At 39.6% G+C, this 12,198-nt stretch overlaps 1 protein-coding gene across 1 annotated transcript in view; it reads right to left on the reverse strand.

Annotated features, from left to right (window-relative positions):
- LOC126195633 (phenylalanine--tRNA ligase alpha subunit) overlaps positions 1-12,198 on the reverse strand; it is a 125,995-nt gene that overhangs the window by 84,106 nt on the left and 29,691 nt on the right. Inside the window, exon 2 of the mRNA XM_049934261.1 lies at positions 10,322-10,459. Within this exon, the coding sequence (XP_049790218.1) occupies positions 10,322-10,459 (138 nt within the window). The remainder of the gene's footprint in view (positions 1-10,321; positions 10,460-12,198) is intronic.

Consider the following 12,198-nt stretch of genomic DNA (forward strand, 5'->3'; position numbering starts at 1 on the left):
CTACGGCACTGCGTAGGATCCTACGGTCTTGGCGTGCATCCGTGCGTCGCTGCGGTCCGGTCCCAGGTCGACAGGCACGTGCACCCTCCGCCGACCACTGGCGACAACATCGATGTACTGTGGAGACCTCACGCCCCACGTGTTGAGCAATTCGGCGGTACGTCCACCCGGCCTCCCACATGCCCACTATACGCCCTCGCTCAAAGTCCGTCAACTGCACATACGGTTAACGTCCACGCTGTCGCGGCATGCTGTCAGTGTTAAAGACTGCGATGGAGCTCCGTATGCCACGGCAAACTGGCTGACACTGACGGCGGCGGTGCACAAATGCTGCGCACGTAGCGCCATTCGACGGCCAACACCGCGGTTCCTGGTGTGTCCGCTGTGCCGTGCGTGTGATCATTGCTTGTACAGCCCTCTCGCAGTGTCCGGAGCAAGTATGGTGGGTCTGACACACCGGTGTCAATGTGTTCTTTTTTCCATTTCCAGGAGTGTATTTCCTCAACAAAGTTCGTCAAATGTTTTGCTACATGAAAAATTGAAATGTTTTTATCTAATACTGGAAAAGCTGTTAATACAAATAATAGCCAAGACAGATGTGGTTTCTCGATCTGATTTCGTCTATTTTGTCACTGTCTGCTAGATAAAACAAAATAGGCCTTTCTAATATGGTAGCAATTTTGTAACACATCAAATAAACGAGACTCTTTTGGCACAAATGGCCATTTTTAAAACACGACAGAATATAATCCATGAAGTACCAATAACAAATGCCTATTAGGTCTACTACAAGCAAAAAGCTTTATGTTAGGAAATAGTTTCACATTTCATTCATACGCACCAGCTTCTCAAGCATGAGATCGAAAAGTAGTATTACAAAATTTTTATATAAATTTGGAATTGTCTTATTCTTCCATAGCTTTTGTGATGTCCCCCGTTTCTTCTCCTTCCTCGTTCTAACAAACAATCTTGTCACCACCAATTCTGTAGCTATTGCTGCCATTGTCAAAATTTGTTCGCCGATTAACTTCACTAACCCTGCCAGAATCACAGGTTTAGTTATCCTGTGATTATTTTCCGGTTAAGCATTATTACGTGTTCGAACAGCACATTTTCCGCGTTACTTCCAGAATAGAACTTATGCGGCTGCTAGCCAGGGACTGTACTACTGGTCCTTACTAGTGTAGCAATCTGGCCAAAAATTTTCCGGCAAAATTTGATTTTCTTGGATACACCAAGAAGATAATACGTAATTTTTCTCACCTTTTATTCCTTAATCAGTCGTTTATTTCCATTCTGGTATAGTCTGAATCTATGGATTTCACTAGTAATTATAACAACGCTGATCATTCACAAACCCAATCAACCACATAATCAGACAGCGATAGGCATTCATCCGTTCGGCTTTACCCCCTCAGCTCGTATAGCCCCATCCCCTTTTGTCTGTGGAAAGTTTATTTCTAGATGCGACGAGGATTCTCCTGACAGAAACATCACGTACACTATGCATGCATTCAAAAGTCAACTTATGACTCATTCAGAAATCAACTTACAATGTGTTCAAAAATGTTCAAACACCAACAGGGAAGCGTTTCAAAATCATATGAATAATCTGATATGAATATAATAGAGGGAAACATTCCACGCAGGAAAAATATATCTGTAAACAAAGATGATGTGACTTACCATACGAAAGTGCTGGCAGGTCGATAGACACACAATCATACACACAAAATTCTAGCTTTCGCAACCAACGGTTGCTTGATCAGGAAAGAGGGAAGGAGAGGGAAAGACGAAAGGATGTGGGTTTTAGGGAGAGGGCAAGGAGTCATTCCAATCCCGGGAGTGGAAAGACTTACCTTAAGGGGAAAAAAGGACAGGTATACACTTGCACACACACCCATATCCAACCAGACATACACAGACACAAGCAGATTCTTTCGTCTTTCCCTCTCCTTCCCTCTTTCCTGATAAAGGAACCGTTGGTTGTGAAAGCTAGAATTTTGTGTGTATGATTGTGTTTGTTTGTGTGTCTATCGACCTGCCAGCGCTTTCGTATGGTAAGTCGCATCATCTAGATATATCATATGAATAATCGATAGACAATATTGTGCTGGATGCTAGGCGCTTTGTGAAACAAGTTTTTTTCCTCAAGAATATGAATTTGGCGCCCCCTTTTCCCGATAGCATCTAGCTGCGACTGCTTGCACAGCCAACAACCACATTCCTGTAGCCAGAATCGGGAGAATCCACTACTCAAACGCGACTCAACTGTGAATGCGCATGAGCCTGCTCGTAACTGCTAAAACGAATCTAATATAAAACCCTTTGACACATTTTGCTGTTGGCAGATGCTTGCATGAGCACTGTGTGTCGTTGCTGTATATGGAACATTTCCTTTGCAATTTAGCTTATTTTCGTTTTTTTCTCTCGTTTATGTTTTATTGTTGAAGTATTATTCTGCAGTAGCGGGATACAGTAAAATCCTTTGTTAGAGCATCGGTTCTTACCAGTCAAAATTACAAAAATTTTACTGAAAACTAAAGCAATGAAAAATTCCCAGAATTCTAAAAATATCCCGGGTTTTTCCCAGTTTTCTCCCGGATGAAAAATATCCCAGGTTTTTCCTGGATCTCCCGGGTCGTATACACCCTGAACAACTTAGACAGTTAGCAGAAAATATCAACGGAGCTATTTCATTATTTCATGCTTGTTAAATTTGGTGAGTGAGCATGTAAATAACCTTCTCAGTAGAGAAACTCTTCTGGTAACCGAAGTGCAATTTGCTGAGGATGTTATTCTTGCTAAGTTGAGGTACTGTTCTAGAATACGTCACCTTCTCAAAAACTTTGAAAAATTGTGTCAGTAATGAAACAGGTTGTATTTATCGATATCTCTCTTATCACCTTTCTCAAATAGGAGCTTGACAATGGAATATTTCAGTCCCTCTGGAAAAATACCTTGAGTCAGTGATGCATTACATATTTCATATAAGACTGGACTTCTTATATGGGAACAAATATTTAGTACACTACTGGAAAAGCCATCAAGACCAGATTAGGTTTTATTTGTGAGATAATGTATAATTTTCTAAATTTCAGAAAGAGAGTTTGGTGATACATTCATATAGCTGTATTTTCTGAAAGTTATTTTTCAACACAATGCTGTGATTTTTCCTCTTGAACTTTCTACCCAACTTAAGAAATGATTATTAAATGAATGCTATCTGTGACCCATCATTTACAGCCATTCCATTTAGTTCAAAATTTATTTTATTAGTTCTGTGGCTGCTTGTCCTGTTCCTCCTTTCAGTAATTCCATGTAGTCTTACATCTGTTGTTACAATTACTGATTTCCAACATTATGTGCAAGTGTGTTAAGACAGGCCTTACACAGTGGCACAAAGTTATTTTGCCAATACTAGTTACTCAGCAAAGTTGCAAATGATCCAGCAGAGATAAGCATCAAGCTCCTGCAGGCTTTGTTGCATCCAAGTCCAAACATCCCAGTAAGTTTCCAGGGCAAAAAGAGAAAACTTATCAAAGAATAAGAAGCAACATGAAAAGGACTAGTTGGATTGACTACATCAGAACACGCTCAATACCCATTATTAATATAAATTAGGTCACGGGCTGTTGGTGACTAACTTCCACTTCAGAGACACATTAACTGATAATATTCTGTCTCCAATCACAAAATTGTTATTCTGTAATAACAGTCCAGCACCTTTTAGAGCTACAATACTTTCAAGGACTGTTTACACAAACTGGGATTTGGGTCACTGCATGCCCAGTGGTCTAGAGTTTCCCGTGTGACCATCTTGGACTTCCATGAAATTTTGTATGAACAGTTGCACATGCTCCCAATGAATGTAATTGTAGGAAAGAAGCAGGAGAATAAAATGTTATATCCCAAGACCTTTTATTATTAAGTTATTATGTGCAAAATTTCAGTGTATCCTGCAATTACTTCTGGAGATATAAAAAGCTAAACTTTATATTTTTTTCGAGCATTTTATTTTATTTTATTTTTTTGGCCAATTTTCCTTCAAGTTGTCCATACACAAAGTGCCCAGGAAATATTTTTATTATTTCACTTAAGAGAGCACAAAAAGTCGTACAAGGTGACCAAATTCTGTTTCTTTCAAGAAAATATTGCCGGAAGTACTATGTCTCAAAGTTTCCAAAAACTCATTGGTGCACTGTTGATAGCTGCACTGTGGGATCAAACAAATGGCAAATCTATGTGAGTATTAAATTATGAAAGTAAAGCTTTACCAGTGTTCAATGGGAACATGTGCAAATGATCACACAAAATTTCAGCTAAATCTGTGATGGTCATGCAGGAAATTTTTCCAAAATTATATCGCTTGGCACAGAATGGCCATACATCTGATTCAGTTTTTCACCTTTTGCACTGGTAAAACTTCTGCATTGGCAATTAAATTTCGAATGATTATGAATTGGAGATGTAAAGCTGAAGCAGTTGTAACGTCCGTTATGTCTGTACAATCCATGAAAACGGAGTTGTAGCTCCAAACATGCAATAATCAGAAAATAAATTTTTTGTGACTGATGATGGGATATTATAAATCAATACATCCCTAAGTCCATGCATAAATGTTTATGTTTAGTACGGACCCAATTCTGCAAAAACCAGAAAAGCACACATACAAATCATAAAAAATTTTGGTCTTAGATTTGACATTTCAGCCAAGGATTGCAATTTTAAATAGCAGTGTGAAGTACTACCAAACTGAGAAGATGTTTCAGGAATAACGCAGGATGCCATGTCAAGTGGCTACGGCCATTTCAACAAATTCTGCACAGCACCTTTAAAATTGGACAACAATGCAAGAGTAACAAATGTTGTAACTGCTGTTTGGACAGAGTATGCTATTCATCAATCGATATTTGGAAGTAGTGTGGGTACTGACAATGTTGACAGAGAGCAGGCCTTATCCCAAAACATTAGAAACGAGACTTAGCATAAAATAATACCATGTAGAGATATTACAACACTTTTCTAATAAAATCTATCCTTAAAGCTTTTTTAGTTGAGAAGTGTCAAGTTCTTAAAAACTTGTTTGTGAAGCAGTACATAATGAAGAAATTGTCTACTGCGAGGTGGAAATCAAATGCTTTTAAATTTTGGAACCTCCCCCCCCCCCCCCTTTCCCACCTGCCACATATCGCTCTCCAACACCCCTGAGAGTAAGGCAAAGGACCTCCTCAAGTTGCTGTCTGGCAAACAGTTTCTTTGTTATAACCATGAAAGTTGTGAAAGGTATTTATATTCTCATTTATTGGATCTGAAAATGCTATGGAGGGCATTGTCATACCATTTTGTGGAAAAAAGGTTTTCATTACATAATGCACCTTTCAGTCCTCATTTTAATAAATACTACTAAGAAATTTAGATTACAAGTGAGTATTTGAGTATGAGTCTAATCTTTCCTTTTATGGAAAATGCTCATACTGAGTGATCTAGGCATAACTCAAAAGCCACTCTCACAGCTTCAGTTCCATCAGAACCTCTGCTCAACTTTTGAAAAATTACAGAAGGCTACATTGATGGAAAAGCACTTATGGTGGAAGAAGCCACAAGCAAAGACATGGTTTAGCCCAAACTAAGGAATTGTTTCCAGACAATCATACAGTCTGTACCCGAATGTACACTGTTGTGAAATTTCTTGCCAGAATAAAATGCATGCACTTGCCTTTAAACTTCACTATTTTTATTTGGCTCTACCAGGATGGGTTGTGAATTGTGCCTGGAAAGACTAAGCATGAGACTGTCAAGGGTCTGGTTCAAGTTTTAGCCTGCCACAGTTTTTATCTGCAAGAAAGCTTCATATATTTGTTTAATTAAGTATTATGAATTACATCCAAGATTGTGTTGCAATGATGATTTAAGATTTCTGACTTCAGTGTTCAATCCTGATTTGTCTCTAAGGTTTTGAAAAGAATGACACTAAGTTGCAGATAGGCAGAATTAAAAGACATTTACACAAAGCTTTCAGTCATTGCCCTTATAAGTCAAAGAGAAACATACACCATTCATACACACAATCAAGCACATCTCTCACAGACATGACTGCCAACTCTAGCAACTCAGGCCAGAATGCAACTACATAAGAAGCAATCTGGAAGGAGTTGGGAAGGGGAAGGGGTAGGGAAGGGAAGTAGTGTACGAGTGGGGGTGGGGGGTAGGAGACGAATGCTGCCTCGTGAAGAGTGCTGGGACTAGCACGTCAACAGGTGCAGTGTCAGGAGGTTACTGGGCAGGGAGGCTTAATTACGGGCAATTGGTTAGAAGTGTTGGTCAATGAGGGCTGAAATCCTTTCAGTGGGGCCACAATGGGGCATCCAGGATTGTTGCATTTGTGGATTTTGGGGAGCATGTAGAAGTTGGGTGTGTGGAGTGTTATAAGGGTGGAGGAGGGAAATGGATTCAGGGGAGAGGTCATTTACCGGCTCTGTTGCAATCATTGAATAGCTTTTTATATTGGTATGACTACCAACCAGCTGTCCACCAGGATGATCGACCAGCGCCAAACGTTGGCGAAGAACGAAGTAGATCACCCTGTGGCACAACATGCAGCTGAACATAAGATCTTCGATTTCAATGCCTTCTTCACTACCTGACCCATCTGGATCCTCCCCTCCTTTTCTGAGCTGCGCTGATGGGAGCTATCAATATTGCAATTCTTCGCTCTCATAATTATCTCGGCCTCAATTTATGGTAATTTACTGCCCCTACCCTCCATCCAACAGAAATCATCTCCTCCCCATTCTCATCTCCCACCCTCTTTTTGCTATTCTCTGCCAACACGTCTGTCCATCTTTCCCCATTCCTCTCCTTTCCATTCCCTTTCTCCTCATCTCCCTGCTGAACAACCACCTGACACTGCACCTTTCAGCATTTTAGTCCCTGCATGTTCCGCTAGGCAGCATTTCTCTCTCCATGCCCCCTCCCCCTTACACTACTATCCCTTCCCCTTCCCTGCCCCCTCCAGATTGCTGCTTCCATCCCACTTGATAGTTGCTTTCTGGCCCGAGCTACCAGAGTTGGTGGTCATGCGTGCGTGAGGTATCGTTTGCTTGTGTGTCTGAATGGTGCGTTTCTCTTTTGCTGATGAAGGCTGTGGCCAAAAGCTTTGTGTAAGTGTTTTAATTGTGCCTGTCTGCAACTTAACATGTCATCTACACCGTAAGCAACAATCTATCTTTTGTTACTTGGCTGACATTCCTACCTGGAGATTCCTATGTTTGTTTCAAAAAGGATATTATCTTTGGTACTAAATGAAAAGTTCGAAGCTCAAATGCAGGGCTCAGTAGGACAAATATAAAGCTCAAGGAGATATTTATACAATTGCTCAAAACAGTGATCAGAAACCCACAGCCCAAATATGGCTCAAAAACATTTTGTTTGGCTCACAAGGTCATCATGGTTTTGATCTTGATAAACTAACAAAACTAATAGATATTTCACGTATTTTTCATGGAAGAATAAGTTCCAAAATAACCAACTGGAAACAAAAACCATTAGTTACAAGCTGATTAGAATGCTTCAGTGTTAATTGTATCTATTTTACATTGTCTGATAGCATGCAACATACGAATATCAATTTCGCAATTGCCTGCACAGTGACATGACTACAAAAGTACAAGGTTTCAATGAGTAAGAAACTATAAAAGCATTTATTCTTCAAGTAGTGGTGCCTTTCTAACAACTGCTCTGCAGGCATCAAAACACTAGATAAGATTCAATCATGTCATATTACTGTATTTCACATGTGTCAACAAGCTGTGACTCCATCAGCACAGATATTTGAAGCTTAAATTTTGTTTCAATTAGTGTAGAGCAATAATGTCTTGCTCAAAAACTTCTAACAAGACGAAAATATAAAATAAATGCAAGTCAATGGACATACATTAAAATAACTACCCTTCTTTTTAATTTGTGTAGGGAGAGCACCTATTTTAAAGAAATACAATTTGAACACATTATTATCCAGCTCTTATAAGTGATGCTCAACATACTTAAATTTTGTCATTACAGCCAAAACTGATGGCACAACAAAATATGTTAACAAAGGAAGCAAACAAAAATGTTGCCATTTTGTGAGCTAAATGCCATGTTGCCAAGATAATAGCAAACACTGAACAGTATTTCCACAATCATGCTCAAATACACACACAATCAAATATGAACAAAATTTCCCTCTGCCTCAATGTCAAGTCTAGTTTTCCTCCTCTTAAATTACAATAATACTGAGTTGTGCATGTAAATTATCTCTACTTCATAGCTACAAAAGCTCATGTGTATTATTCTACATTTTTTATTCTTGAATAAAATTGTGCTTTAAAAGCATTGTATGTTTTTCTTTCACAAAATTACTATAGATGTTTCATTTTAAACCATTTTCTAATACTATACTGATAAAACGAAAAGGTTATTGAATCACAAACTATACTTATTTACCACCTACAAAATATTTAAGTTAGAAACATGCACCCCAAACATCGTCACATTCCGACAATGTAGGCAGTAGATACTAAAAGGCTGTCACAATCTCTGGTTTAAAAGAAAGCTATTTTTATAAAAGTCAAAGTTATTCTATGCTTTCCAAGGTAAAGTCAATTACATTAGAACTTCCAACATCACTGCATATGAGAGCTATGACGAGCTAAAATTCTTGACTTGCCTGAATCTGGAGCTGAATGCATTGTAAGAAACAAATATATGGGGGGGGGGGGGGGGGAGTCAAATGAAAACAAAAAGTGTAAATAAAAATCAACATTTCACACCAGTGTTCATTCACTGTTCATTAAATTAGAAGTACTGTTACCAGTGATGTAAGGAATGCTCTACAGGTGGAGTATACTACAGATAAGCGAAATGCAGCCACAATAACAGTTCAAAATGGCTGCCCCATTTGCAACATGCACCAAGGAAAAACAGCATTCTGGTGCAAATTATCTGAACAGTGAAGGTATGAAACCTACTGAAATCCATCAACAAATGGAGGTATAGCATGGTGGTGAGTGTCTATCTCTGCAGCAAGTGTATGAGTAGAGTAGAAAATCCAGAAATAGTGTGACTTTTGTGACAGACATTTAGCGCCCAGGTCAGGCACACCGTGTTGCACAACAGAGTCTACTGCAGCAGCTGAAGCTATTTATTGTGACGGAAAATCACCATCTGACAGTGTATGAAATAGTCGCAAATCTGAATATTATTCACGGCTCAGCACATCACATAAATCATGAAGTGCTTAAGTTTTGCAAAGCTGGGTGCCATGGCAGCTCACTCCATGAATGAAAAACTGATACTCTGTCACATCCACCATACTCACCAGACCTCATTCCGAGTTATTGCAATATGTCTGGGCAACTCAAAGAGGTGCTGTGAGGAAACAGATTCATTCCGATGAAGAGGTGCAGCGTGCTTCGCACACAACCAACAGAATTTTTTATAAGGGGAATCTGTGCACTTCGTACGCACTGGAGGAAGTGTGTTGAGCAACAGAGAGACTATGTCAGAAAATTATACACTTGTGTTCCATTTGTGTTCTGCTTCAAAATTTTACATATAAAAAAGAATATGAAATTATCCTAGATTTTGGAACTATTAGTAGCTTCCTTGAGAAGGTACTAGGACAGGCTGGAGGAGGAAGGGAAGGGTCACTCAGACCTCAGGATGGGAATGTGGGTCTCACAGGGATCATGCAAGGGATAAACTCCTGCAGTCGCACTATCCACTGTGCCCTCGGTGGCTCAGATGGATAGACCGTCTGCCATGTAAGTAGGAGATCCCGGGTTCCAGTCCCGGTCAGGGCACACATTCTCAACTGTTCCCACTGACATATATCAATGCCTGTCGACAGTGTAGGGTCTTGATTTAACTATCATTTCACTCAGGATGAGAGGCAGCCATTTATGGTGAGAACAAGGTAGGCAGCACTAAAGGGGAAGAGTTGGCAGGGCACGGTGCCCAAGATAGTACCATATGTAGACTGGTTATCTTCCTTCCATGTCTTTTAAATTCTAATGTCAGAGGATATGAATAAAGGATTACTTTACTCCTGGGAATCAACAAAACACAACAGTTTTAAATCCAAAACTTCCTTAAACTTTTCGATGAACAGTGTAAGTTTTGTTATTATCTCATAAATATCAGCCGGAGGAAGAAAATTTACTAATCTGTACAAGAAATTGACATGGCAGTTCAAGTTAAACTGTCTGTTTAATAAATTATGAGATTAATTGCTGTCTTACACAAGTTACCCAAAACTTAGCTGCAGTTCATTACATACCTTCAAGTCTTTAAGAGGCATTCCATCTGGAGAAATAGCATAAAAGGTTCGTGCCTCATGGCTTCCTTTATCAGCAACCACTGTCCCTTCCTCTGTCAGTTCCCACTTCTGATGTGATACTGCCTCTGTTGATACCAGCTGTAATTGCAAAACAAAATTTAGCAACAGTGTACTGTAACATTTGTTTCACAGTGAAAATTTTAATGTCAGTAAATTAACAGTATTTGCATAGTACTGGGGACTATAGCCAGGAAAAAGTTATTCTCTTTTGAAATATTACATCAGCTGTCACAGTGTGTATTATGACATCACATACCAGCCCTCCCACAACAAATGTCGGTGATAAATGTAGATAGTGATAACAGATTTACATGTAGCATATTTCAATGTCTACATTCCCTCCATATTTAATGCATTTTTTGCTACAAAAACTAAATGTATACACAGAAAAGCTGTATTACATATCAGGCAATTTTTAACAAGTATTTTGGTTCAAATGATCAATAAATTGCTTATCTTATACCAACCATGAAAATGTGAGGCAGTTCGCTATGTAACTGTTATCAAACATTGCAGCCAAGAGCTCTAAAATACTCACGTCAGACCTCCAAGGAAAGTTCTTAATGGTAATATTAAGATACACTAGAAGCAGTTGCAAAATGGTGAACACATATGAAACACTAGTACGTTGTATTAACATAAATTGAAAATTAACAATAGTGTGATCTTCATGATTAATTAACATTTTCCCAGTAAAGTCAGGTCCCACACGACAGAAAATGGCATATTCACAGTAGTAAACAAGATTTAGAACAAGCTTTGTACAATGCAGACTGGTTGTAAATGGTGTAAATTTTCATGCACATTAAGTTTTATCATCAAAATTGGAAAATGGTCCAGCAGATATACAGGAATCAGAGGATAGGAGCCAATATAATAGAACACAATGCAAAATTTACTGGAGCAAATAAGTGCATTTGGTAGGAACATAACCTTTCCCTCATTACTTTTCAACATAGGCCTACACAATGAGTAGGCAACAGTTGAATGTACTGATATGTATGTTGAAGGAACAGCTATACAAGGGCAAGTTTAGTATTTTGCTTTGATCACAGTCTGATCTGCACATCTGATGTTACGCTCTGAAAGAGGGGGGGGGGGGGGGGTTGGATTCATCTCATCAACTCAAAGTAAGTGGCCTGCCTGAAGGTATGTTAACATTGTAAATGGTGATTGTTGAGGTTTTTTGGACTTACACAGCTACTGCTTGCAATGTTGTACGATGAGGAACCCACTCTGCGTGAACCAGTTTACTGATTGCTCCACATGGCACCTCAGAAAAAGCATGGTTCTGACAGAATGTACTCAGAGCATTGGGAAACAGTAAAAAGTGAAGTGTGTTTCTTGTAGAGTAACACAACACAAATTGCAGAAGAGGAGGAGATAAGGCTTTGTAGTTCCGGTAGGTGACAGTACTATCCTTTACACTTCCACTGAATGATCACGTTTTGGGTGTCCAAGTTAGGAATGAAGGGGTCAGGAGGACTGGTCACGCACTCCAGATCTCTGCCTGTCACCGATGGTGATGGAACCACATCAAGGAACATTGATTCAGAATTTGATGGTTCTCCTCCTCCTCTTTCACAGTCTTTGGTGGCTGGGGTTCTTGCTAGGGCCTATTCACAATGAGTGGGCAGTCCTGGGACCAGAGATCACTGGCCAGTGTCCAGCTTCTCACCTGTGGGTTTCCAGGGACAGAGGCCCCAAGGAGGAAGTTGTTCCTCAGGGCAGGTGTGGGAAGTGGTTCCCGAAGATGGTGCCGTGGGAACCACAAGAGAGGGTGGAGGCAGAAATAGTTTTAAAAAAAAAACTGAGTT

This window comes from Schistocerca nitens, chromosome 1 (genome assembly GCF_023898315.1).
Source record: "Schistocerca nitens isolate TAMUIC-IGC-003100 chromosome 1, iqSchNite1.1, whole genome shotgun sequence".
NCBI classification, from domain to species: Eukaryota; Metazoa; Arthropoda; class Insecta; order Orthoptera; family Acrididae; genus Schistocerca; species Schistocerca nitens.